Source organism: Gekko japonicus, unplaced genomic scaffold (assembly GCF_001447785.1).
Source record: "Gekko japonicus isolate JY-2015 unplaced genomic scaffold, Gekko_japonicus_V1.1 scaffold2350, whole genome shotgun sequence".
Taxonomy (NCBI): domain Eukaryota; kingdom Metazoa; phylum Chordata; class Lepidosauria; order Squamata; family Gekkonidae; genus Gekko; species Gekko japonicus.
In genome coordinates, this window is record NW_015169856.1 from 130,089 (window position 1) to 155,501 (window position 25,413).

Below are 25,413 nucleotides of genomic sequence, written 5' to 3' on the forward strand. Positions count from 1 at the left end.
GCCTTCTGACACACTTCCGGTGATGTCAGGGGGTGTGACCTTCTGTCACTTCCGGTGATGTCAGGGGGCGTGGCATATGCAAATAAGTTATGCTAATGAGTTATGCTAATGAGCTCCGGCAGCTCTTTTTCTACAATAAGACCCCTGAATGTGAGACAAAAAAAACCAGAAGAGTCACAATTTGAGTGTACCACCTAAGACATGGTATATCTTATATTTTCAGTTCTGTTTAATCTGACTTTCAGATATTTAGATTACTTGCAATGACAGCATTCCATAGTTGGTATTTTGCAAGCATAGATATGTTACCAGCTGCCATGAGGAAGAAACAAAACACTGCATTTCAAAGTTTACTTACATATGCAAAGAAGAAATTTCCATTTTTATCCATTCTGTTTTATGTATGCTTTTTATCATGTTATAGCCATTCCTGGCTGCATTAGAGATTTCTTCTCCAACTTGAGGTTGGCTCAGGTGCATGAACTGGGAATGCCAGTGCCTCTGTGCTCTTGTTGTGTTTGTGGCATAGATTGTGGTATGCTGCAGTGTGGGCTGTTATTCTGAAGGAGAATTGATATTTCATGTTTTGACTGTTCCATGTCCAAAGATTTCATTTTCAGACATTTATGAATATGTATGTACCATCTTCCAGCTCAAGTGTTCTCAAAAGAGATAGGAAATTATATCATCATAACATTTACTAGTTAACAACATGAAGACGCATTCTTCATGAATGGAGCTTAATCCAAGCACAATAGGAGAGGACCAGACTACTTCCCCTCCCTCTGATAGCCTCATCAATTACACCTTGTCAGTTCAGTTTTTAGTATTCAAGGTGCTTGGACTCTGTATGCAAAATGTTAGCTTCCACTCTGTGGTCAGAGTTCCATGGCCAACAAAAGGATTAACGGATGGACTTGATGGACCACTTCCTCCACTACTGTCCAGCCCGCCCGCCAATTGAAATCCTCTTCTCCAGCCAGTGCTCTGTTCCCCCACCAGCAGAGATAAGGCAAGTGGTGTCCAGAGACAGGGCATTTTTGTTTTGATGTAGCACCTTGCTTTTAGAATGTGTTCTCCCTTGTGGCTTGCCTGGCACCTGCTTTCCTTTCCTTTAGGCACCAGGTGAAACATTTCACTTTACCCAGGCTTTTAACTAATGTTTCCATCTTTTTCAGTTGTTTTATGGTTTGCTCCTAGCCTGAGGACAGTTTTATCAGTATAATTTTAGACTGCTCCATTTTATGTGTTTTTCACACCCTGACTAGCTTTTATTGGCTGTTATTTTACTGGCATTCTTTTGTACTTTGGTTTGATTTATTTATATCATTGACTTGGATAGGTTTTTATTGGCATTATTTATTTTGGTTAACTGTTGCTTGGTTTGGTTTTATATCGATGTGTGCTGCCTCAAGAAGGTCTGCTTCAGAGATTGTCTTAAGCAGATGCAATATATAAATGAGTAAGTAGATGGACAAGTGGATGAAAGATGGTGGTAGGTAGGTAGGTAGGTAGACAGACAGACAGACAGACAGATATGAAAGGCTGACACACCTCTTACTCTGGCTACCGATCCCTACCTGCATATTCCATGTATACAAGAAGATCTCAAATTAGTCATAGAGTCCCTTTTTTTCTAGATTAAGGTGTGCTTTGAATGTGAACCTTCTTGCATCTGTCATCTCCTTTACACTGAGCTCACAGTCTTTCTGCATGCAGTTTTAGTACACTGGCAATCCATAGCCTGAATGTCCACTGTGCTGGTATGCTAATATTGCACGTGCAACAGAATTTTATGCCTAGCAGCAGTTTAAAATCAGATGCTGGGCACAAGCAAGATCCCATAGGTAAGCTCTTCCTGCTTGCCAGCATTTCATTTCAGTCAGGACTAAGGTACATGAAATGAAGAGTCAGAATAATTCCGATTTCACAGCAGACAAATGGTTTCCTGTTTGGCATATGCAGCCTTAAATAGCTGCTTAATTTTACTTGATTAGAATGCCAACAACACGTGACTTAGAAGTTGGGACTTCAGAACTGTAGCATGGTCCTAAAAAGCAAAGTTTGAGGGCAGGGAGACTGATAGGGATGCCAACTTCCAGATAGGACCTGGGACTCCCCCGGAATCACAATTTATCTCCAGACTACACATATCAGTTCCCCTGGAAAAAATGGATGCTTTGAGGGTGGCATTGTACCCCACTAAGGTCCCTGTCCTTCCCAGGGTCCATCCCCAAACCTCCAGGAGTTTCCCAACCTGGATCTGTCAACCCTTATCCTCCACCAGGGGCCAGGGAGGACCTGGCAGCCCTAATTCAGGTAAGGGGGATTAACTATCCCCCCACCATTTTCTTAAACATTATCCTCCAGGCTGCTTTAAGCCACAGTAGGAAAACTGGTGGACACAGTGCAGGTATCTGGCATTCCCACCTCCCCTATTATCATGGCTTAACACAGTCTGAGGGGGCCATTTCCAACTAAAGAAATAGTAGGGGAGAGATAAATTCTCTCTTCTCCTGCTTTTCAGCTCCCAAGTACTTTGGCCCTAAGACTCTCTTTAATTAGCAATGTAAACTTTAAAAAAATGTGTTGCATTATGCAGTTATTCTCCAACTCAGTCCATAACATAGTGATGCAAGAATACTTGATTTTACTTTGAAGGAAGTCCCCCTGGTTTACCAGTGACTTACGTGGACTCAGAAGGATGTAACTGCTTAGGATTGCCCTGTACGTCCACTCTCAGTTTGGTAACGGCAAGAGTGTGACCTAGCACATATTCTGCAATCCTCTGCAATGGTCCAGGGCTGTGTGGCATATGACCAGGAGGACCTCGACAATAAAAGTTGATGAAGACAAAATTAGGCTGCTGAACTCATTGCAATGGTTACAACCGAACATTTCTCAGAATGATGCATTGCCAGTCACAGTGACTCACTAGTTGCATTGCTGAATAAAGTTTGAGTCCAGTGGCGCCTTTAAGACCAACAAAGTTTTATTCAAGGTATAAGCTTCTGTGTGCCAGCACACTTCTTTAGATACATCGAAATGGAAGTTACCAGTCCATACATTATAGGTAGGGGCTGAGCAGCAAATTAGCATACAGCATAATAAAGGTGTATAAACAAGCTTAGTTTATATGGTTACCATTTGTTTGGGTTTAATCTATTCACACTGCTGTTTGTCTGAGAGCATAACTATGAACGAAACAAACAGGGATGCAAAATTTGGCAATACCCAGGCAGGAGGAGGAAGCTTTTACCCTGGAATGCTTTTTACTCCTAAGGAGTATTCTTGAAGAAATTCTTCTGAGGTGTCTTGTGAACAGGCAAGGGGGTCATGACCTGGGTCTTAAGAAACCTGAGTCAGTGGATGTTCGCTTCCCTTGGCTCTTTGTTTATCCTGGACTTAGACATTTTGCATCTTTAAGAATCTATGCCTTCTGAGGACATTCTATTTATCTTACCCGTCCTTTTTTATGGAAATGTCCAAGTTTTCTTGCAAACAGGGATTTTATTGTGGAATCATGGTGCCCCTTGGAGAGGCTTATTTGACTGGACAATAGTTTCCCTTCGTGTCACCACCCTTTTGATTTTCCAATGGTCACAGGCTCCCAAGGTCATGCAAAGTGCATCCCTTTGTTATAATGCACCAAGAATGTTGGGGGGGGGGGGAGGTGGACAGGCAAGGGAGGGAAAAAGACTTAGTAACCTAACGTACTGTTCACATGCACAGATTCTGCTATGCTTCTAAAATCAAATATATTTATTTGCTAATTTTCTGCAAACAAATATGCACAGCTTTTCCACACAGAAAAAGAGTTTTATAAAAAATATTCAAATACCTAAATACACAAAAGAAAAAAAATTAACTTCTTGTGGAACCAACCTGGAAGCTGTGCTCCCCACTCCTGGGTGATGGGGTCATGCTGATTGCCCTCTCCTTGTGACTCTGAAGCCCTGGGAGGCACCCCACATTGCTGACTGTTCTTCCTTTACTACGCCTGTGTCCCACAGATGTCAGTGTCCTTTCTACTCCCTCAAGGCATGTGCTGCTGGGCAAGCTGGGGAGATAGAGCAAGGGGCCTTTTAGGTTATAGAACCTCTGGGTCAGGTGGGGGGTTGTGCCTGGCTGGTGGAGGGGCACGGCTGAAACTTCTGAAAGCTGGAAAGAAGAGACAAAGGTGATGGATGGAAATGGAAAAGGTGCTAGATGCTACTGGAGGAAGGTTGGCAGCAAGGCATGAGCAACAACAGAGGTCATTTCGGTGGGGATCGCAGGGGATCGCAGTTCCCCTGGGTGAGGTACGGGGGCGGGGCACATGTCGAAGCCCCGCCCCCTGCTTCCAGCCGCCCCGCTTCTGGCCCTCATTCAGCCAGGAGGAGGCAGGAGAGGAGGGAGGATAAGTTGCTTCCTCCCTGCCTCTCCCCACCCCTGCCTGCCTGGGACCAGGGAGGGCCTTTGCGGGGCTTCCTTGAACTAGCTTAACATAGGAGCCCTATGAGGTGATTCATGTAAACATTTCAATACATTACAAGTTCCCCTAGCTCTTTTTCTACGAAACGACCCCTGAGCAACAATATACCTCTTGGCCTTGAGGGGCTTCTTAAGGCAATGAAATTAATTGTACAATGACCCTGCCCATTTTATGCAAACTTGATAGGCACCAAGGAAAGTACAGGCTGACAGCATGGGACCTACAAGTGCCATGTTGTAGAACCCTGTCTTAGAGTGTCTGTGAGAATGTACACACACAGACAGAAAGATAACCTCCAGAGCAGGTTTTCTGAGTACACCCCCCCCAATGAATCTATTAACAACATTCTGAATCTCTTTTAAGTCCTATTCTTGGACTGAACTCCAAAAAGATAACATGGATGACTGATTCTAATATGGCATTCCCTGTTTCCTGCTCTTTTGAAAACTAATCCATCAGTGTCAAAGTTTAACAGAGGCTCTATCTGCTGCGGCCTTTCTCTTTCAAGATCCAGTGGTACCTGAGAACATTATACTTACTTGATCTGATGCTGAGAAAAAGGAAAATGAGTTTCTTCAAGTCAGGATTTTTGGGGGGCGGGGGGAGGTTGGTTTTTTTTTATCAGGTGTGTGAGAGACGGAATGGGGATGCACCAGATTCTTGAGGACCTAAGTCACAGGCATGAACAGCTACACAAAAGCTACTGGGATTTTATTGTGAGTTTCTTGTGCCTCTTGAGGAGGCTTATTTGACTGGACAATAGGGTCCCATCATGTCACCACCCTTTTGATTCCCCAATGGTAACAGAATTCCAAGGTCATGAAGAGTGCATCCTTTTGTCTCCATTCCCTAAAACATTCTAGATAGAAAGCTGGTTTGAAAGGACCTCAAAAGCTGATATGAAACAGATACCATTTTGTTTTGCAGACGTTTACAAGGAGAAAGACTTTTAAAAGATTACTGACAATTAAACATTAAATCCACATATTTTACCTGTTTGAGCCTTGGTGGAAGATTCATTGCACAGGGCCCTTACAGCATAGGAATAAATACAGGTATCTGTTTTAAATGAGTATAGTCATGAACTTAATATAAAACAGATTTAAATTGCATGAAATGTTTTTGGATTTTTTTAAAAAAACCTGTCAGTCTCAATGAAATATAGACAATTAAAATGTGGTTCTGGATAAAAACTTGTGTTAACTTCAGCTAAAGACATCCTGTTGATATTCATTCTCACTTTGGGAGCTGAAAGGAGGAACCTAGCGGCAAAGATGTTTTTGAAGGTGCAGATAAAGAACGCCAAGGAAAGAAGAATCTGGTTGGTTGAACTGGTTGAGAGGCCACAGGAATAGCTCTCTCCTATGCAACCATCTATTTGTCCAATCAATATGAAGCCTTTGGCCACAGAAGTTGATAAATTCAAATCAGTTCTGGTGTCACACTGTTTCTTTGGCTCTTGCTGCTCTTTTAGGATTACAGCATCACAACACCAAAGAGACAAGTGAAACCACAATCACTGTAACTATGCAGGGCCTAAACTCAAGGCCTAGCAAACTTCCTCAGCCTCCAAACTTCTCTGGCTTTTCCCCTTCCTCCCTGACAAAAGAGTTCCAAGGCATGTGAGAGTTTGCCCCAGTACAACTTATCTTTCACACCCTGTTTCTACCATCTCTTGTTTCTTCAGGTCCCCATTTAGCCATTGCTAATGTTGACCTACTTCCTTTAGCTGCCTGTTGGCTGGTTTCTCTTGCATGCCTCTCTTTCACCACCACCACCACCCTAAGCAAAGTAGCTCAGCCCCACTTTTCTCAAGCCTCCTGCATCTACTTTTCCCTTCCTTCAGCCAGTTTGCCACCAGGTTCCCTGCCCTCTTAATTCCTGTATCTATTATTATTATTTATATTTTTTTTCAAATTTATACCCTGCCCTCCCAGCCAAGGCTGGCTGCTATTATTATTATTACTACTACTATTACTATTATTACTATTATTATTATTATTACCCTGCCCTATCCCACAAATGAGCTCAGGGTGGCTTACAACATAATTTATAAAACAATAAAAGTGATAAAACCAAAAAAACAACAGATGGCACAATAAACAATAACAGAATAACAATAAACAATAACAATCTAATGAAACCTCATTGCAGCTTGGCCCACTCATAGCACTCTCCTAAAGACACTTTCCTGGCAGTAAGCCCCACTTAATAGACCTGAGTAAGATTCCTAGTAGACCTGTTCAGGGCTTTTTTTGTAGAAAAAGCCCAACAGGAACTCTTTAGCATAATAGGCCATACCCAACAGCAGGAACTCATTAGCATATTAGGCCACACCCTTGACAAGCACAGTTTATTAGCATATTAGGACACACCCCATGTTACCAGAAGTGTGGTCATCCAGCCACACCCACCTTTTGCTTCTTATTCTGTTTACCTTGTTTGTTGTGAAAACCTAGGGCTTTTTTTGTAGCAGGAACTCCTTTGCATGTTAGGCCACACACCCCTAATGTAGCCAATCCTAATGAGTTTCTGCTGTTGGGTGTGGCCTATTATGCTAATGAGTTTCTGCCAGGTGTGGCCAACTTGAGAGCCAGCCGGAACTCCGTTCCTGTGCGTTCCTGCCCAAAAATAGCCCAGGACCTGTTTAAGAATGCTTTCTAATTTGTCTGTAGCCAGTGTGAGGTTTTCATTGCATCAAAATGACAACCTTTCCCTTCCTCACAGAAGGTAGACTGCAAATACCCTTTTTCTTCCTGGCCTGTCCCTCAACTAGTATCAAAGGCTTAACAAAAGCTATTGAATATGGATAGAAGAGTGGGACTTGAAAGGGTTAGAAAAAATCTTGCACCTCCCTTGGCAACCTGTGGCATTCCTCCTGAAAGCTATCCTATTTCATACATAGGGTTGCCAGGTCCTCCCTGGTGGGGGATTGGTTGGTAGGGTGGCCAGATCCAGGCTGGGTTCCTAGAGATTTGGAGATGGAGCCTGTGGGTGACAGGGACCTCAGTGGGGTACAATGCCATAGAGTCCACCCTCCGAAACATCAGTTTTATCCAGGGAAACTGATCTCTGTAGTCTGGAGATGAGCTGTAATTCCAGGGGATCCCCAGGTGAAATAAAATATGAGCAAAGATCTCTCTCAGCTTTTGTGACCATTCTGTTCAAATGCCATTCTGAACCCACCTACAGGACTGCACCTGAAGCACACAACACCTGGCTCCTCTAGGCATTTGTAGAGATAAACTGAATTTGGGAATAATGTTTTTTGGCTCAATTGGGTGGTTTTTCTTTTGTCAGTTCCAAAATGGTAGGGCAGAGAGAGGTTATTAGCAGGGCTAGCAAAACAATCCTGAGTAGCGAGCAATGACCAAGGAACAAAATTAAAATAGTTTAAATGCTGTTGTGTCAATTTGTTTTAAATCCAAGCTGATAGAAAAAAGCATACAACAAACCAAAACAGAAAAGAGAAATAAGAAAATATAACTCGCAAAGTGGTGGTGGTGGTGGTGAGGAAACACGGTATTTCAATTGATAATAGATGTATTTATGAATAATGAAGCTGCGTGAAGCACAGGGAAAGGCAGGGTGCACTTTTTAAATTGAATAAAAGATGTCAGGCAGATGAACTGCAGCAGAACCATACTCTGTAGTGAGAGGTAAGGTACTGGGACAGGGTGGGAGGGAAGTGAGAATTTTTGTTAACGTTGTTAATGAGGATGCAGGATGGTCAAAAAGCTGGATATGATAATAAACAATTGTGGGCTTTGCAAAGCTGCTCAGGGAATACTGGACAATTGTGCAAATCTGGGCTGCCTCCTGCAAGGAGAGACAGTTCCAGGAGCTGTGCTTCCCGCCCCCCCCAAGGAGCTTCAGTCCCAGGCCTTGCCTCTCCCTGCAGGCCACAGTGTTGCTATGCAACCCCTGGCAACAGCAGTTCCTCCTTCTCCTCTTCATTCTGAAGCCGCAATTAGCAACTGGGGAAGGAAAGCCAGTTCTGGGTTTTGCAGGTAAGACTGAGGAGGTGGGATCCCCTTTTAACCATATGCTCAACATCAGGTAATGTGCCTCTGTTGACCATATTTATGTACTGTAACCTCACGTGGATTGATTTTATATCTGTATATACTGCTTTCGTTGTGTTTCTGACTGATCTACCTTTTTGACTTAGAATTTTCAGTTTTTCTCTGATATTTGATTCTCTAATGTGATTAGCAAGTTCTGGGGTTTTTTAAATCCGCAGAGTTATGAGTTCCAGAGGGTAGCCATGTTAGTCTACAGTAGAACGGTTAGAAATTCGAGTCCAGTAGCACCTCAGAGACCAACAAGAGTTTCAGGTTATAAACTTTCAGTAGTCAAAGCTCCCTTCGTCAGTCTCGCGTCTAAGGTGCTACTGGACTCAAATCTAGCTGTTCAATGGTTATTGTATGTCAGAAGTATAATATATGTAGAAGTATGAATGTGTACACTATGGAAAATGCTCAAACTTGGGAGAATGCTGCTATGTTGACATGTCAGACGTATAATATATGTAGAAGTATGAATGTTGGGAGAATGCCCAAACTTGGGAGAATGCTGCTATGTTGACACAAATGCCTTTCGTCCCAGGTGAATCTGGTGAATACTGGAGCAGAACACACATTTCCCTCATTTTTGGATATGCACCCCCCAAAAATATTTTTTTTTAATGGGGTGCCCCCATAATGGAGATGTTCACCAAATTTTTCTGGATTGTCATCATTCAATACACCAACCAAATTTCAGGCATTCACTGTGATATAACATATCTGAAGCTGTGCCTTCTCTGAAGAGAAATGGAGAAGTTAGTATTTAATGAGTGTTTAGCAATGCTTAGCCCCAGACCCCAGTTTATTTTTTCTGATAGAGCTCCTGTGCCTTTCAAAGCTGCATAACAAACTGAAATTAAAAAGTTGCCATTTTCCTCTGCCTTCTGTCTTCAAGTACTATTATTTATTTATTTACCTATCTATTTATTTATTTATTGGATTTCTACCCCGCCCTTCCAGCCGAAGCCGGCTGAGGGCAGCTTACATAAAAACAGGTGAATTACATAAAATAGATAAGTTACATTAAAACATGAATTACAATTAAAACAATTCAACCACCAGCTGGCAGGTGGGGGAAAACCCCTCCCCTAAACAGGGACACAATGATGTTACCTGGAAGTGATGTCATTGTGTTGGGGGACATCGCACAGAGATGCTCTGGTATTTGGGCAAACTCTATGGTTTTGAAGGCAAAAAACATACTTCAGCACTTCTGCCAGTCTCCAGGTGACAGCTGGAGATCCCCTGGAATTACAACTGGTCTCCAGGTTACGGACACCAGTTCTCCTGGAGAAAATGGCTACTTTGAAAGGTGAACTCTATGGCATTATATCCCACTGAGATGTCTCCCCTCCCTGAACCCCACCCTCCCCAGGCTCCACCCCCAAAACCTCCAGGTATTTCGCAGCCCAGAGCTGGCAACTGTTGATGGCAGCCACTGAGAAATCGCGTGCCAGGGCCATGGAAGAATGTGCATGAGACACATGGGGATACTGACAATAGGCCTGGCTGGGAAGAAGGGAAGAAGCAATATGGGAACATGCAGGGAGAGGCGGTTTTTTAAATCTGCAGGCTCCTTAATAGAGTGCCTGCAGTGTGCTAGGGCAACACAGAACCGGAGTTACCCAGAGAAAGGGGTTTGGAAAAGCACCTGAAATGGCTAATAGCTAATGCTTACTTTGTGCCCACACCCCCTTTTAATTTGTTATATATCATTCTGTAGCGCTACAAGGGTTGCCAGCCCAGAACCTGAAAATAACGGGGAGCTTTCAGAAGGCAGGAACCCTTGCAAAAAATGGCATTGCATGTCGCAATGTCACTTTTGGAGAAAAAATAAGAAGTGATGTCATGGTGCCCCTGGGTAACACTTCAGGAATTGTTCTAAATCTCTATGGTAAGGGCCACAGAGACTTGGGAGATTTCTAGAGCGCTGCGGGGTAGCTGGGATGTCACTTCCTGGTTTTTGCCAGAAGTGACATCTCAACACATGCAATGCTATTTCCTCCCTCCCAGGATTTTTTCCCTAAACATTTTTTTTAATTTAAATAAGTGTTTAAATACATGACACAGAACATCAGGATTCACACCCAAGAACTGTTGCTTCACAGCACTGTTAGTTGCTAAAGCAGCACTCTGTGGTGACAACGCTAGTTTAAAACATGATGTCCCTCATCTTAACTCCAAGCCACAGATCCCAAGTCTGCTAACTGCTGTGTCTTTGGGTTTGGTCACTTCAGTGCCCGTCTCTGCATAAAAGGGGTTTTGGTTTCTGCACCCCCAACAAACTCTTAAGCTAGAAGGTGGCATAATTCAGACCCAAGCCCTGGCCTCTGCCATTTAGTCTCACAGTTCACTTCCTCCCATTTTCATACCGCTGCAGCCAGTGTGCACAAAGAGCTTAGAAGTCGTGTCTTGTCTACATTCTGGGATTGACAGTGAAATCCGAAGAATACTTCCCGGGGAGTAAGCCCCTCTGAGTAGACCTGCTTAGGGTTGCTCTATCAGTCTGAAAGCAAGGCTGGTTCGTCACCCAGGCAGCCATTTGGAGCAGCCGGAGCCAGCAGGGACACCAAGACAGCTGCTGGCGACATGGGAGGAAGGAGCGAGCACAGCAGATACCTATCTCCGCCTGGACCACTGTCACCCAAGCAGCATCCAAGAATCTTGTAAGCACCCACTGCTGAGGCTCAATTGGATCCATACCACATGGTGTACAGTACCAGCCAAAGGCAGCAAAATACCTTGAACTGCCCCTGAATGAGAGGAAGGCAAAGAATGCCCCAGGTCATGTTTAGTGGTCTTGCTAGGGTTACTGGGTATTTCCTAGCTCTATAGAAAGCACTCTATAAGTGTGAAAGTTGAGATCTCTTGTGTGACATTTTTAGACACAATTGCTAATAACTAGGGATGGGCACGAACCCCCAAACAAACCCTGGCTCAAGCACGAACCAGGGGTTCAGGACAATGTGCGTCTCACAATCCACCCATGCACCTCCATGTTTTTCATAGAGGTTCGTGAGGTTCATGGGCTCTTTTTGTAGCAGGAACTCCTTTGCATATTAGGCCACACACCCCTAATGTAGCCAATCCTCCAAGAGCTTACAGAGCTCTTCTTACAGGAGTTACTGTAAGCTTTTGGAGGATTGGCTACATTAGGGGTGTGTCACTTAATATGCAAATGAGTACCTGCTACAAAAAGAGCCCTGCGGGTGAGTCCAAAGGCATTTAAATGTATTCAGAGCTTACTTCCAGGTCTGGTGGACCACCTCCGGGTTGAGCCGGCCCGACTGAGTTCTGAGAGTGAGCTCCAAAGGCCTTTACAGGCCTCTGGAGCTCACTCTGGGAACTCAGTTGAGTGGGCTCCGAAGGCTTTTATAGGCCTTATATGCCCTTATTTTAAAAAAACCTTCCACCTGTTGAACGTTCCTGTCATGCTATCACAAAGCCCTGCCAGAATGGAGAAACGGGAACCATAAGTTTTCAGCCTCCTATTTTGCTTTGGGGATTAAAGGGGGAGAATACTTATTTTAAATATTCCTGGCTTCCCAGTGTCATCTTTTGAGTTAAGGGCGGATGGAAAGCATGGCTGAACAAATAATGTTGTGAGTAAATGACACAGGGCTTAATCCACAAGTCTTTCAGTTTGGGGGGTGTGCAACTGAAACCCTGCTTTATTCTTCAGCTCCGTACATTTGCAGGCAGGTGTGAGTCCCATTGTTAAGGCAGCTCTGTACAGTTTGATAGCTGGTGCTCAAAAAGGGAAGCAGCAATGGAGTATCAGGAACACTGCAGATGGAATATGAGGAATGCTGCAGATCAGGCCCAGAGAGGAACAGTTGGCAGTGTTGCAAGTAAATTCAGAACTGGCTGCCTCCACTGCATGCTGTTATACAGTAAATCACAAATGCTTTCCAGCAATAATGACCACAGAGTCCACCCCCAATTTAGCTGTTATATCATGAAGCCACTTTCAAAGTTTTTGAATGAAAGAAAAATGAATATACACTAAATATGGTTTACAAGATTCATGACCTGTGAGTTCTAGGCACAGCGCTGCATGATACCACAGGGCCATCTCTAGCTCTACCACAAGAAAGAACCTTGTGTCCTACTCTCCTCTGCCTAGAATCTGTCACGGTAAAGATAACATGTTTTTCTGAAAGGAAGATGACACTGAATGCAAGAGGATCCCCCCTTTAAAAAAAAGGATTTTTAAAAAATTACTGTTCAGAACTGTACTTTGTATGCAAATTTTAGATAGGCCCCTCTTGCTTGAAGGAACATGTGGAGAAAACCCTAAATAGAATAGTTTCTGAATTCATAGCACTTCGTGTTCTCATTCTGATTGTAATAAACAACAATGAACAAGAAGATATCGACTCAGTGTGCAACTACAATAAAAAAGGCAAATGCTATGCCGGGGATTATTAGGAAGGGGATTGAAAACAAATCATCCAGTATCATAATGCCCCCGTAGAAATCTATGGTGTGGCCTCCGTTGGAATACTGTGTACAGCTCTGGTCACTGCACCTCCAAAAATATAGCATTGGAAAAAGTCCAGAAAATGGCAACTAAAATAATTAAGGGGATGGAACATCTTCCTTATGAAGAAAGGTAAAAGAGGTTAGGGGTCTTTCACTTGGAGAAACAACGACTGAGGGGTGACATGATAGAGGTTTACAGAATTATGTATGAGATAGAGAAGGCAGAGAAAGAAGTATGTTTCTCCCTTTCTCACAATACAAGAAATCAGGAGCACTCCATGAAATTAATGAGCAATAGATTTAGAACACATAAAAGGAAGTAGTTATTCACCCAAAGAGCAATTAACAGGGGGAATTCACTGCTGCAGGAAGTGGTGGTGGCTACAACCATAGACAGCTTCAAAAGTGGACTGGATAAACATATGGAACAGAGGTCCATGAGTGGCTATTAGCCACAAGATATAGATGGAACACTATGTCTGGGGCAGTGATGCTCTGTATTCTTGGTGCTTGGGGGGCAACAGTGGGAGGGAGATCTGGCTCCACTGGGGGACCTCCTGATGGCCCCTGGGTTTTGGCAGCTGTGTGACGCAGAGTGTTGGACTGGATGGGCCATTGGCCTGATCCAAGATGGCTTATGTTCTTAAGGCAGCAATCCTACGTAGGTCTACTCAGAATCCTACTAAAGTACTAAATCCAACTGCCTGGAGAAAACATGACCTGTAACTTTATCAGAGGCTTAATGGGATGTTATTTACCAGGTGACGTTATTTACCTCCATGCCATGAGTTTTGTTTACTTCACATACACCCTGGCTTTCTTTCCAAAAGGGATTCAAAGCGACTTACATCATTCCATTTTATCTTCACCACAACCCTGCGTGGTAGGTTAGGATAAACATATGGGACTGGCCCAAGGTCACCCAGTAAGCTTCCATGGCAGAGCAGGAATTAAATCCTGGGTCTTCCAGATATCCTAGTCCAGCACTCTGACTACTATACGACAGTGGGGTTCAGCTGCTCATTTCCAAATATTAGGCCTCTATTAAGGGAAAGGAAATTTTTGTTTAGGCCTGTTGGCGGCCCTGAACTCAAGGCTACTCAATGGGGCTTACTCCTAGGAGACCGACCTTAAGATGGCACTGTAACAGTGCCATCCTAAACAGAGTTGCACTCTTCTAATCTCATTAACTTCAGTGAATTTATGGGTGTGTAATTCTTTGGGACTGCACTGTAAATGTATTTATTTAGTTGGTATCGTATCCTTTCTCCAAGGCACTCAGGCTGGTTATACTGTTCCATCTTGTTGCTTTTTATTCTCAAAACAACCTCTGAGGTAAATTAGGCTGAGAGATTGTATTTAGCCCAGTGAGCTTACATGGATAAAGCACCCCAATCCAAATGTTTTCATTCAGAAGGTGTCCATATTGCTTGCACGACATTATGATTTCGTGATACCACAACTAGGTAACATTAGACATATTCAACTGTTAGTTTTTGGGTTGTAAGGCTGCAGTCCAGTGCATAGCTACCTGGAAATGACCTATTACAGTCAGTAGGTTTTACTTCCAATTTAGTATGTTTAGGTATTCTGGTGAAGTATCCATGCAGCTAAAACAAAAGGAGTCTCATGGTGCCTTAAGTACTAACAGATTTATTGTGGTAGAAGCTTTTATGGACTAAAGCCACTTGTGACAATACTCTCTTATTTTTAGGAGTAAGATTTGTTTTTAGTTTGTTTTATTTTGAAACCTATTGTACATGTATCCATTCAATTGTTGATTTTAATTTTTCTCCCCTGATAGGCAGATGCATCGGAAATGGAAAGTTCAGATCAACACTGGGTGGAGACGCTGTTTTCTCCTCATTTCAGCCAGGATGATTTTTTAAATCAGGTTCATCAGCCCCAACCACTGATATGTGAAAAGCTGAATTTAGAGAGAGCAAGCAAAATGAAAGAACACTACAATATGGCAATGACCAAGTTTCAAGACAAAAGCGGGTTCCATAGTGAAGACTCTCCTTCCAAACTTGTAAAAAAACACGAGCCAAGCTTAGTGGGGACAAAGATAAACAATTCAAAGGAGGAAACAGGAGAAGATTCTGCCTGCTGGGGATCTGCTCATTTAGATGCTGGATCTGAAGAAAGCACTCAGGAAACAGGAGGTCATCTTATCTGGAATGCAAAGGAATTTGCAGCTTTAAGAAAAGAGATGCAAAAGGAGTATTCAGAAAGCAACTTTTTAAAACTTCAGCTGTCCTTCCTAAAGACAGAGATGGTACAACTTAAAGCTAAATGCAAAAAATTATTGGCAGAATTTAACCAAACTAAACAAAAGTTGAGCAGTTCCAGAAGAGAGATTCTTTGTAAGACTGCCCAGTTAGAACAGATTCAAAAAGAAAGTTGCAAAAAAGATGCTAAGACTGAAGCTTTGCAACAAGAACTGCATCAGAAATCAGTGAGCCTCAGAAGTCTAAATGCAGACTTGCGGGAAGCACGTGGAGAAATTCTGCATTTAAACTTACACAGGAAAGATTTGCAAGAAGAGTTAAAGATGCTAAAAGAACAGCACCATTTAGAAAATAAGTTATCTGCAGAAAAGGTGAAACTGCACTATGATGCAGAAATCAGAAAAATACAAAGAGAGCTGCAGGATGCTAAAAGGGAACTGGATGCAGAAAAAGCAACAAATGCTCAGAATGCTAAAGCTTTAGAAATGCTTAAGAAACATTTCTTGGCCCAGCCATCACCTGACCTCACTGAGAATCTGAGAATCTGTTTTCTTTAACAGAAATGCAATTTAAAAAGGGGGGGGGGGAGAGAGAAGATGATGGCAAGTCCCTAAATCTTGACTAGTCTTGCAGGGTTTTTGTTTTGTTTTAGTCTGGGAGGACTTTTAAAATGCACTCATCTGTGATGACAAAACAGCATCTCTTTTCTTCAAAGAGTCTTGTTTTGCGGGGGATTTGGATTCGATTCCATCTCAGAGAACCCTTGTGAGTCTTAAAGCCACAGGCCTCTATTGTGTCATCTTCTTGCAATACTAGCCAGCTTTTTTTTTTCCACGGGAGAACAGCTTTGCCAAGGAACACTAGTTCTTATTGAGAGAATCATCTCTGGGATGCTGAGTTTCAATGCACCATTTTATATCCCTCACTGTTTATTGTGTGGACTCACAAAGGGAGGATAAACTAGTTTTTAACATGCTGTTATTTGCTCATAGATGAAATTGGAAAGATTAGGGAGCCCACTGAATTAACTTACTATGCCATAACATTAAATAGTAATACAGCAACCACCATTATTCCTCTGCTCTGATTTTATTTCTTCATGCTTTTATTTATTTGCTTGCCATTTTTAAATTAACACACATTGCTCTGTCCGGATGTGTTTGCCAGTAGCACATGCAATTTTCATCATTGACCAGCAGGGGGTAGTCCTTACCCAACTTGCCTTGGCCTGTAGGGCAGTTTTAGACACTAGAACAGAAATGAGGCTTTGGGCTTATATTGATGATGAGAAGGAAGAGGTTGTTAAAAGAACTGCACCCAACAGCTGGACTGCAGCCATACATTCTATGTGGGGCTTCTCTTAGAAGCTGCAGTTAGCACAAAATATTGCAGCCTGTCTTACATCAATCACAAACACAATCTTGATAATACTTTTTATTAGGAAAAACCAAATAACAAAGAATAGTACTGCAGGCTTTTGTGTACTCCAGAACGCTTCTTCAGGTTGGATGTTACAAAAGCAGCATGGCTGTCAACAGCTTCTTACAATCATGCCCATTTTGAAAGTTTTGTTGTGGCTGCTGATTGGTTTCTAGGCTCGGGGAGGGCGGGCTATAAATTTGAACAAATAAAATAAAAAATAAAGGTTCTGGTTTTGGCCTATAAAGCCCTTTATGAACTGACTGGGACCCACTGGAGAATCCTGTCTCCCACTGTATACCTCTTATCACTAACCTCCTCACAGCAGTTTCTCCTGGTGGTCCCTTCATTTAGGGAAGTGACGCCACCAGCAGCGTGCCCCTAAGACCTTTTCTGTGGTGCCCGCCATGGTACTCAACCAGTTGCCACTAGAGATATGCAGTTGGATCTTGGAAGTCATTTCCACCTGTGCAAGGGAGGGCAAGACTGGACAGATCTTTGATAGCCTGCTCATGCTGTCCTGGGAATCATGATTGCTAGCCTCCAGGTGGGCCTGGAGATCTCCCAGAATTTAAATTGATCTCCAGACACTAGGGATCTGTTCGCCTTGTGAAAATGGGTGCTTCAGAGGGTGGGGCTCTATGGCATCATACCCTGCTGAGGTCCAACTCCCCTCCCAGCCCCGCCCTCCCCAAGCTCCTTTCCTCATATCTCCAGGAATTTCCCAACCCAGAGTTGGCAACCCTCATTACAGCACACACACAAACATATACAGGGGTTCCCAACTTCTAGGTTGGGCCGGGGGATCTCCTGGAATTACAAGTGATCTACAGACTACAGAGACCAGTTCCCCTGGATAATAGGACTGCTCTGGAGTGTGGACTCTATGGCATTATACCTTGCTGAGGTCCCTCCCCTCCCCCAGGCTGTACCACCCAAATCTCCAGGAATTTCCCAGCCCAGAGTTAGCAACCCTGTGGGAGTCCCCTGTTCCTCAAGAACAGCACTTCAGGGGGCATCCTGGGCTGCAGCAGAGAAGCTGCATTCCACTGATGGCAGTCATTCCATCGCTTACGCTTCTCAGTGGGATTCCAAGCCAGGTAGAGCACCCTCCCTGGTTATGTTCAGAAATTGGTAAAATCACCCCCCCCCCCAAGAGCACTTTTTAATTGGTCATCAGTGAGTTTCTGTGGGGTTTGGTTTGACAGTTTTGGAGTATGGTATTTTAAAAGTGAATTTTATGTGTTGACTCAATTTTATTGTGCAAAACTTTGAGCCATCTATAAATAAATATACAACTAATACATTGAATTATACATATGTATGAAGCTTTCATAAAGACAGCATAGAGTGGGGGGGATGCCATTTTATCTTCAAAACATCCTTATAAGGTAGGCTACACAAAGAATTAGTGATTGGCCCAACTCACCCAGTGAGTGTCTTGACTGAGGAGGGAACTGAACCCAGGCCTCCTAGTCTAAGGCCAACATTCTACGCGCGACATCACCCTGTATGTTCTGTGGGGAACTTAATGTTAGAGAATTTGCTTCTTTTTCTGTATTTTTGCACTCTTTCGGCACTTGGAAATCTCACTGTGCAAAGTGAACATAAAAACATAAGACAAGCCAATGTTGGATCAGGCCAATGGCCCATCCAGTCCAACACTCTGTCACACAGTGGCCAAAAATACCGGGTGCCACCAGGAGGTCCACCAGTGAGGCAGGACATTAGAGGCCCTCCCACTGTTGCCCCCCCCCCCAAGCACCAGGAATACAGAGCGTCACTTGCCCCAGACTGAGAGTTCCTATCTATACCTTGTGGCTAATAGGCACTGATGGACCTCTGCTTCATATGTAGTTTATTCAATTTCCTCTTTTTTCTTTTTTTTTACAAATCTTAAATGTAGCTGCCCCATTCTATGGAGGAGCTCCATGCAGGGAAGCCTCTTTTTTTAAAATTATAGTTTTTATTGGTTTTGTTAAAAACTTTACAGAATGCAGAAAAACATGCATTCTTCTTGAAGCCGTCCATGCTTGTAGCTGCCACCACCTCCTGCGGCAGTGAATTCCATATGTTAATCACTCTTTGAGGCAGTGTAAATAGCAAGGTAGCTTTCCACTGTTGTAGGCATCATTGTGTTTATATTTTTTAATCAGTTTGCTCTGATGGAAGCCAACTTTTGTCCTTTTCTGTTTTATATGGACATTGCTGAATAGGATGCTGAATGTTGCAGCTGGTTTATAAGAACTGCACACCCAGCCAAAAAACAAACAAACACAAAATCCACCCCCAAAAAGGATTTGGTCATATGTGAATATTATTTATACATCTTGAGCTATAATGCATTAAAATGAATGGAGCGTCTGACTGAATGATGACTCGAGTTTGTAAATTACATCTTTTTAGATTCCTGATTGTACCATTTGTTTGGCTTCTGAAATGGGAGAAAGCACATAATGGAGTTTGCAAAGATAAGTGTGCTACCAGACAGCCATCTGCAGTAGTGATATAAGGGTATGCATAGCAGAGATCATGCCACTGATAGCGTTTACCTTATCATGGTTAGTTTGTAATGCTCATTGTTTTTATTTTTGCTAATTAATTATTTAAAATGTTGCATTAAATGTTCAGCCACTTTATGTTTTTAACTAAATAATATTTATTTTCACAACAATATTTTAATACATGGTTAGCTCTTTTGCAAAACCATTTTCTGAGGAGCAGGATACAATTGTTTAAAATAATTAATAAACTCAGAAGTGGGGGGGGGGGACTAGGGCTTATTAGACAATGGCACGTGAGGAGATTGGGGTCAGATCACTGAGCTACATAATTGTTTTCTTGAAACATTATTTGCTTTTGCTTTTTAATTTGATAAAGCTGTTATTGGGCTTACCTGCTGCATGGATCACTTCTAATTTCAGGAATCAAGCCTGCCAGGAATTTTGTTATGATCAAAGCCAACCTATTAAGGGATCTATGAAATATCCTGCTGTCATATTTGAGTGCAATATATTTTGTGGGAGCAGGCTTCACATTATACAATATTACGCCAATCCAATAATGAGAGACCTCCTTGGAATCCCAACTTTACCAATAAACACACATTTAAAAGAATTAAATCAATCCCTTTTTAATACTGATTGTTATCATGTGGTCTTTATATGTGGTGTTAAGGATATGGCCGGGGTCCAACATACCTAAGGGACCGCCTTTCCCCATATGTTCCCCTGCGGGCACTACGGTCGGGGATGCAAAATCTCCTGACGATTCCAGGCCCCAAGGAGGCCAGGCTGGCTGCTACCAGGGCCAGAGCTTTTTTGGTGGCGGCTCCTACCTGGTGGAACGAGCTCCCGGAGGAGATCCGGGCCCTGTGATAAAGCTGTTATTGGGCTTACCTGCTGCATGGATCACTTCTAATTCCAGGAATCAAGCCTGCCAGGAATTTTGTTAGGACCAAAGCCAACCTATTAAGGGATCTATGAAATATCCTGCTGTCATATTTGAGTCCACATTATACAATATTACACCAATCCAATAATGAGAGACCTCCTTGGAATCCCAACTTTACCAATAAACACACATTTAAAAGAATTAAATCAATCCCTTTTTAATACTGATTGTTATCATGTGGTCTTTATATGTGGTGTTAAGGATAAGGCCTACCTAAGGGACCGCCTTTCCCCATATGTTCCCCTGCGGGCACTACGGTCGGGGATGCAAAATCTCCTGACGATTCCAGGCCCCAAGGAGGCCAGGCTGGCTGCTACCAGGGCCAGAGCTTTTTTGGTGGCGGCTCCTACCTGGTGGAACGAGCTCCCGGAGGAGATCCGGGCCCTGCGGGACCTTGTGCAGTTCCGCAGGGCCTGCATGATGGAGCTCTTCCTCCAGGCTTTTGAGTAGGAGCTGCCACTACTGTACCATCACTATTTTACCATCATTACCAACTGGCCCTGGGAAGAGAGAACGACAGTGTCAGGTGGAACTGACAGCACTGACTGGGTGTACCATGTTTGAGACGTCATCTTTTATGGAAGATTATTCTGGAACATCTAGAGCACTTAATATGTTGTAACATTGTAGTGATGGTTTTAACCTGTTTTTATGTGTTGGCTTACGCCTATCTGTGAGCCGCCCTGAGCCCGCGTTGCGGGGAGGGCGGGCTATAAATTGAAATTATAAATAAATAAATAAATAAAATAACATGCATCATCAAATCACAAAATAACATGCATCATCAAATCATCAAAATAACATGCATCATCAAAATAACATGCATCATCAAATCATAAAATAACATGCATCATCAAATCACATGACTCTACTGTCAGGTCCATATAAATGCTATTACTAATATCATGGAGAGTGATCACCTTTTTCTGGAGTAAGAAAAACTCTTCCTGGATCCACCTTTCCTGGGTCCATGTAGTCCAGTATCTTCTTCCCAACAGTAGCCAACCTCTGGGAAGTACACAAGCCAAGACGTAAGAGTTTTGCTTCTGTGATTTTGTCTAATCTTTTTCAAAGCTTGTGGAGTTGATTATGCATTGCATGAAAAATATACGTTCTTTTTGTCTGCTTAGAAACCCTACTGTCAAGCAATGCAATTGGATGATCTCGTTAGTGTTGGGAGACAGCCAACCATTTCTTCTATCTCCTCCCACCATGCCATGCATAGCTTTAAAAATCTCTGCTTGGCAAGGCTTCAGTACCTTTAAATGCTGCATGGTGTAATAATCAATCGGGGAGGGCGGGCTATAAATTGAAATTATAAATAAATAAATAAATAAAATAACATGCATCATCAAATCACAAAATAACATGCATCATCAAATCATCAAAATAACATGCATCATCAAAATAACATGCATCATCAAATCATAAAATAACATGCATCATCAAATCACATGACTCTACTGTCAGGTCCATATAAATGCTATTACTAATATCATGGAGAGTGATCACCTTTTTCTGGAGTAAGAAAAACTCTTCCTGGATCCACCTTTTTTGGGTCCATGTAGTCCAGCATCTTCTTCCCAACAGTAGCCAACCTCTGGGAACTACACAAGCCAAGACGTAAGAGTTATGCTTCTGTGATTTTGTCTAATCTTTTTTTTAAAAAAAAAACAATTTTATTAGGATATAATAACTAAAATTTTACGTCATATAACAAACTTTTCATATCTTTTTATCCAAATATCTCCCCCCCCCTTCTGACTTCCGACAGTGCTCGAACCTCTATTACATTCTTGAATTTTTTCTCTTTTTCCAATTCTTTAACAACATATTTCTTTCAGGTAACGTATCTTTTTATCTGTCTGTCTATGCATGTTTAAATTTAATCTAAATGTCTATCCAACCTTAGGAATTGTAAAAGCAGAATAAATTGTTTTTTACATCCCAGTATTTCTCCAAGTAGTCTTTAAAGTCTTTCCAATCTGCAAAAAAATCTTCTGCTTCTTGATTTTTCAGCTTTCTCGTCATTTTGTCCATCTCAACCATAAAAAGTAACTTTTGTCATTTTGTCCATCCCAACCATAAAAAGTAACTTTTTCAACCATTCCCAGATATCGGCTTTCTTGCTTCCAACACTGAGCGTATTTTTGTCTAATCTTTTTTCAAAGCTTGTGGAGTTGATTACGTTCTTTTTGTCTGCTTAGAAACCTACTGTCAAGCAATGCAATTGGATGATCTCAGTGTTAGGAGACAGCCAACCATTTCTTCTATCTCCTCCCACCATGCCATGCATAGCTTTAAAAATCTCTGCTTGGCAAGGCTTCAATACCTTTAAATGCTGCATGGTGTAATAGTCAATATGATACACTTAATATAACATGGGCCTAGTTCAAGTCCTCACTTGCCTCTGAAGCTTTACTGGATGACCTTGTTCTAGTTATCATTCAGCCTAACGTTCCCCAAAAGGGTGGGGTTGGGAATCCACCATGTACTTCAGTGTGACAGTCTGTGTTCCTTGAAAGCTGGACAGGATTAAAATCAAATAGATGAATCACAGGCGGAACTTCAACAGGCCTTCTTTATTTTTGCCTCCCACCTGATTGCCAGTCCTGGAAGAGCAGCCAGAGAAAGAAGATAGTCCTTCCCCTTGTCAGCTACAACTGATAAGTGTGAACCACCAATGTGATGGCTTCTGATATGATGGCTTCATTGCTAAGTGGGGCTAGTTGTGACCCCCTAGTTGCTAGTTGTGATGGCTTCATAGCCAACTGAGGCTAATTGTGACCTCCGGTTAAGAGCGCGGACTCTAATCTAGGAGAACCAGGTTTGACACCCCGCTCCTTCACATACAGCTGCTGGTGTGACCTTGGGTCAGTCACAAGTTCTCTCAGAGCTGTTCTGGAAAGAGCGGTCCTAGAGCGGTTCTCTCAGCACTCTCTCAGCCCCACCTACCTGGGGCGTCTGTTGTGGGGAGGGGGAAGAGAAAGGAGACTGTAAGTCACTCTGAGACTCCTTTGGGTAGTGAAGGGCGGGGTATAAATCCAATCTCGTCTTCTCTTTTATATTTGAAACGATTACACCACCTGCCTATTTGTTTCCAACTCAGTAGTTGACTTTTAAAGCTTGCTGACATGGGGGACCCACATACTTTGAGGATTGCCTCCACCACATATGAACCCATGCTGCAGTATCACTCATCTCAGCGAGGACTTTTAACAGTGCTCACCAGTAGAGCTCTGAGTGAGCCCCACCACAGCCCGATCACATATACTCTCTGTGGTGGCCCCAGAGCTCTGGAATTAGGGTTGCCAGGTTCCCCCCCTAGCCAGCAGCAGGGAAGGGTGGTGGTGGTAGGGTTGCCAGATCCAGGTTGGGAACTCCTTGAAATCTGGGCATGTAGCAGGACCTCAGCTGGGTACAGTGTCACAGAACCCCCCTCCAAAGCATCCATTTTCTCCAGGGGAAGTGATCTCTGTAATCTGGAGATGAGGTGTAATTCTGGGGGGGGGGCAGGTCCCACTCAGAGGCTGGCTATCTAGAACAGTCTTTCCAGCATCTGTAAGGAAGGCATCTCTCTTGTGGTGTCCAAAAACAAATTGTTTAAGAGAGCAGTGGAAATCACTTAGAGACTAGCTTTTTATTCACCCGTGGCACTCAATGTGAATCCACCATGTATTGTTTTTAAACATGGTTGGATTCAGTGCTCTTCAGCTGCTGGGTTGGAACGCTCTAATGTGTTGCAGAGCCTCTCCTGCCAACCCGCAATTCTCTATAAAGCTGCCACCCCTCCTTTTGCGAAGGACCTGTTGCACGAAAGGGTGTCATACCTCTTGCCTCTCTTTGCATGCAGGCTGAGAACAGCAGGACACTGAGATGTGGTGACTGTTCCTTGCTCCAGTGCACCTCCTAGTGTATGGCTTGTGTTTCCTCCCTCCAGTTCTTTTGGGCACTGTCCTGCCCTTGACACCATCGAGGTAATAATTCTGATTTCCCTCTTCTCGTTTCACATGACTCTACTGTTAGGTGAATTCCTATCACATGGTTGCAGCTCAGTGAGGCCTGGAAAGGTTGAGGGCTACTAATTGATAACTGTGATTTTAACTTTGTTTTGTGAGCTGCCTTGCGTCCTTTTATAGAGCAATGGCAGGGTAAAAGTATTGAAAATAAATAAATGCTTTGCACACAAAAAGTCTCAGGTTCACATAAAGGGTACTAGGTCTCTGTCTGGTACTCATGCTAATCAAATTAAATGATATTGAGCTATGTACAGTGGTCTGACTTACTGAAAGGCAAATTTGTAAGTTAACACATTTACTGTTAGTGCTTTTTAAAAAAAATCACTTTTATCTCACATTAGCTTTTCAAGAAGCTTGAATTATATAATTTTTCTTTATTCTACAAAAAACAAAAAAACCATACAGACATACAAACATATAATCGGGGATAATTTGCATCCATACTATATCCGGTTATTAACCTCATACATCAACCAGTTATCCTTACTTTTCAACACCTTATAATGTTTACATAAAAATCTTTACAAACCATAAAGCATGTAATTAATTGTCTTTCTATTTCGGTTATATGCTTGTAAAGATCAGTTACTATTTTCTTCAATTCAAAGTTTCTATATAGTTAGTTTCAGGTGGGTGGGTAGCAGTGTTGGTCTACAGTAGAAGAGCAAGATTCGAGTCCAGTACCACCTTAAAGACCAATGAGTTTTCCCAAGGTATGAACTCTAGAGCTTTGACTCTTGAAAGTTTATACGTCAGAAAACCTCGTTGGTCTTTCAGGCGCTACTGAACTCAAATTCTGCTCTTCTGTATAGTTGGCAGTCTTAACTAAATGTGCTTTATCGACTCTACACGTTATACATGTCTTATATATATACACACACAAACACATCACTTAACGTATATATGCATGTATGGCGAAAGTCCTTTGTAATAAAACACGTTTTAAAAGTACCTTGAAATCCTATTTAAATTTAACCACACTGGCCTTATTTTTCAGCTAAGTGTATTTTAAAAACGTCGGTACAGCGGTATTTTTTATTTAAAAAAAAACCAACCCCGATATTTGTAGAAACCTCAATAAACTAAAATTACGCCAAAGACTCTGCGCATGCTCTTGTTATTTCAAACCGAGCACTTGGGCCTTTTAACGTACTCGTCCCGCTTCCTCAACTTTGGTGTGCTTGCGCAGAACTCCCACGCCGCTTCGTTGGGAGGAATGCAAGCGCATGCGTGCCATCTCGGACACGCTTTCCTCTGTTGCGCAC

At 42.7% G+C, this 25,413-nt stretch overlaps 1 protein-coding gene across 1 annotated transcript; it reads left to right on the forward strand.

The window, feature by feature from the left end:
• Nucleotides 1–14,691: 14,691 nt before the first annotated feature.
• Nucleotides 14,692–15,814, forward strand: CCDC160 (coiled-coil domain containing 160). The gene has a single exon (XM_015417384.1). It carries the CDS (start codon nt 14,846–14,848, stop codon nt 15,812–15,814), a length of 969 nt encoding a protein of 322 aa, XP_015272870.1. The 5' UTR covers nt 14,692–14,845.
• Nucleotides 15,815–25,413: the final 9,599 nt, after the last annotated feature.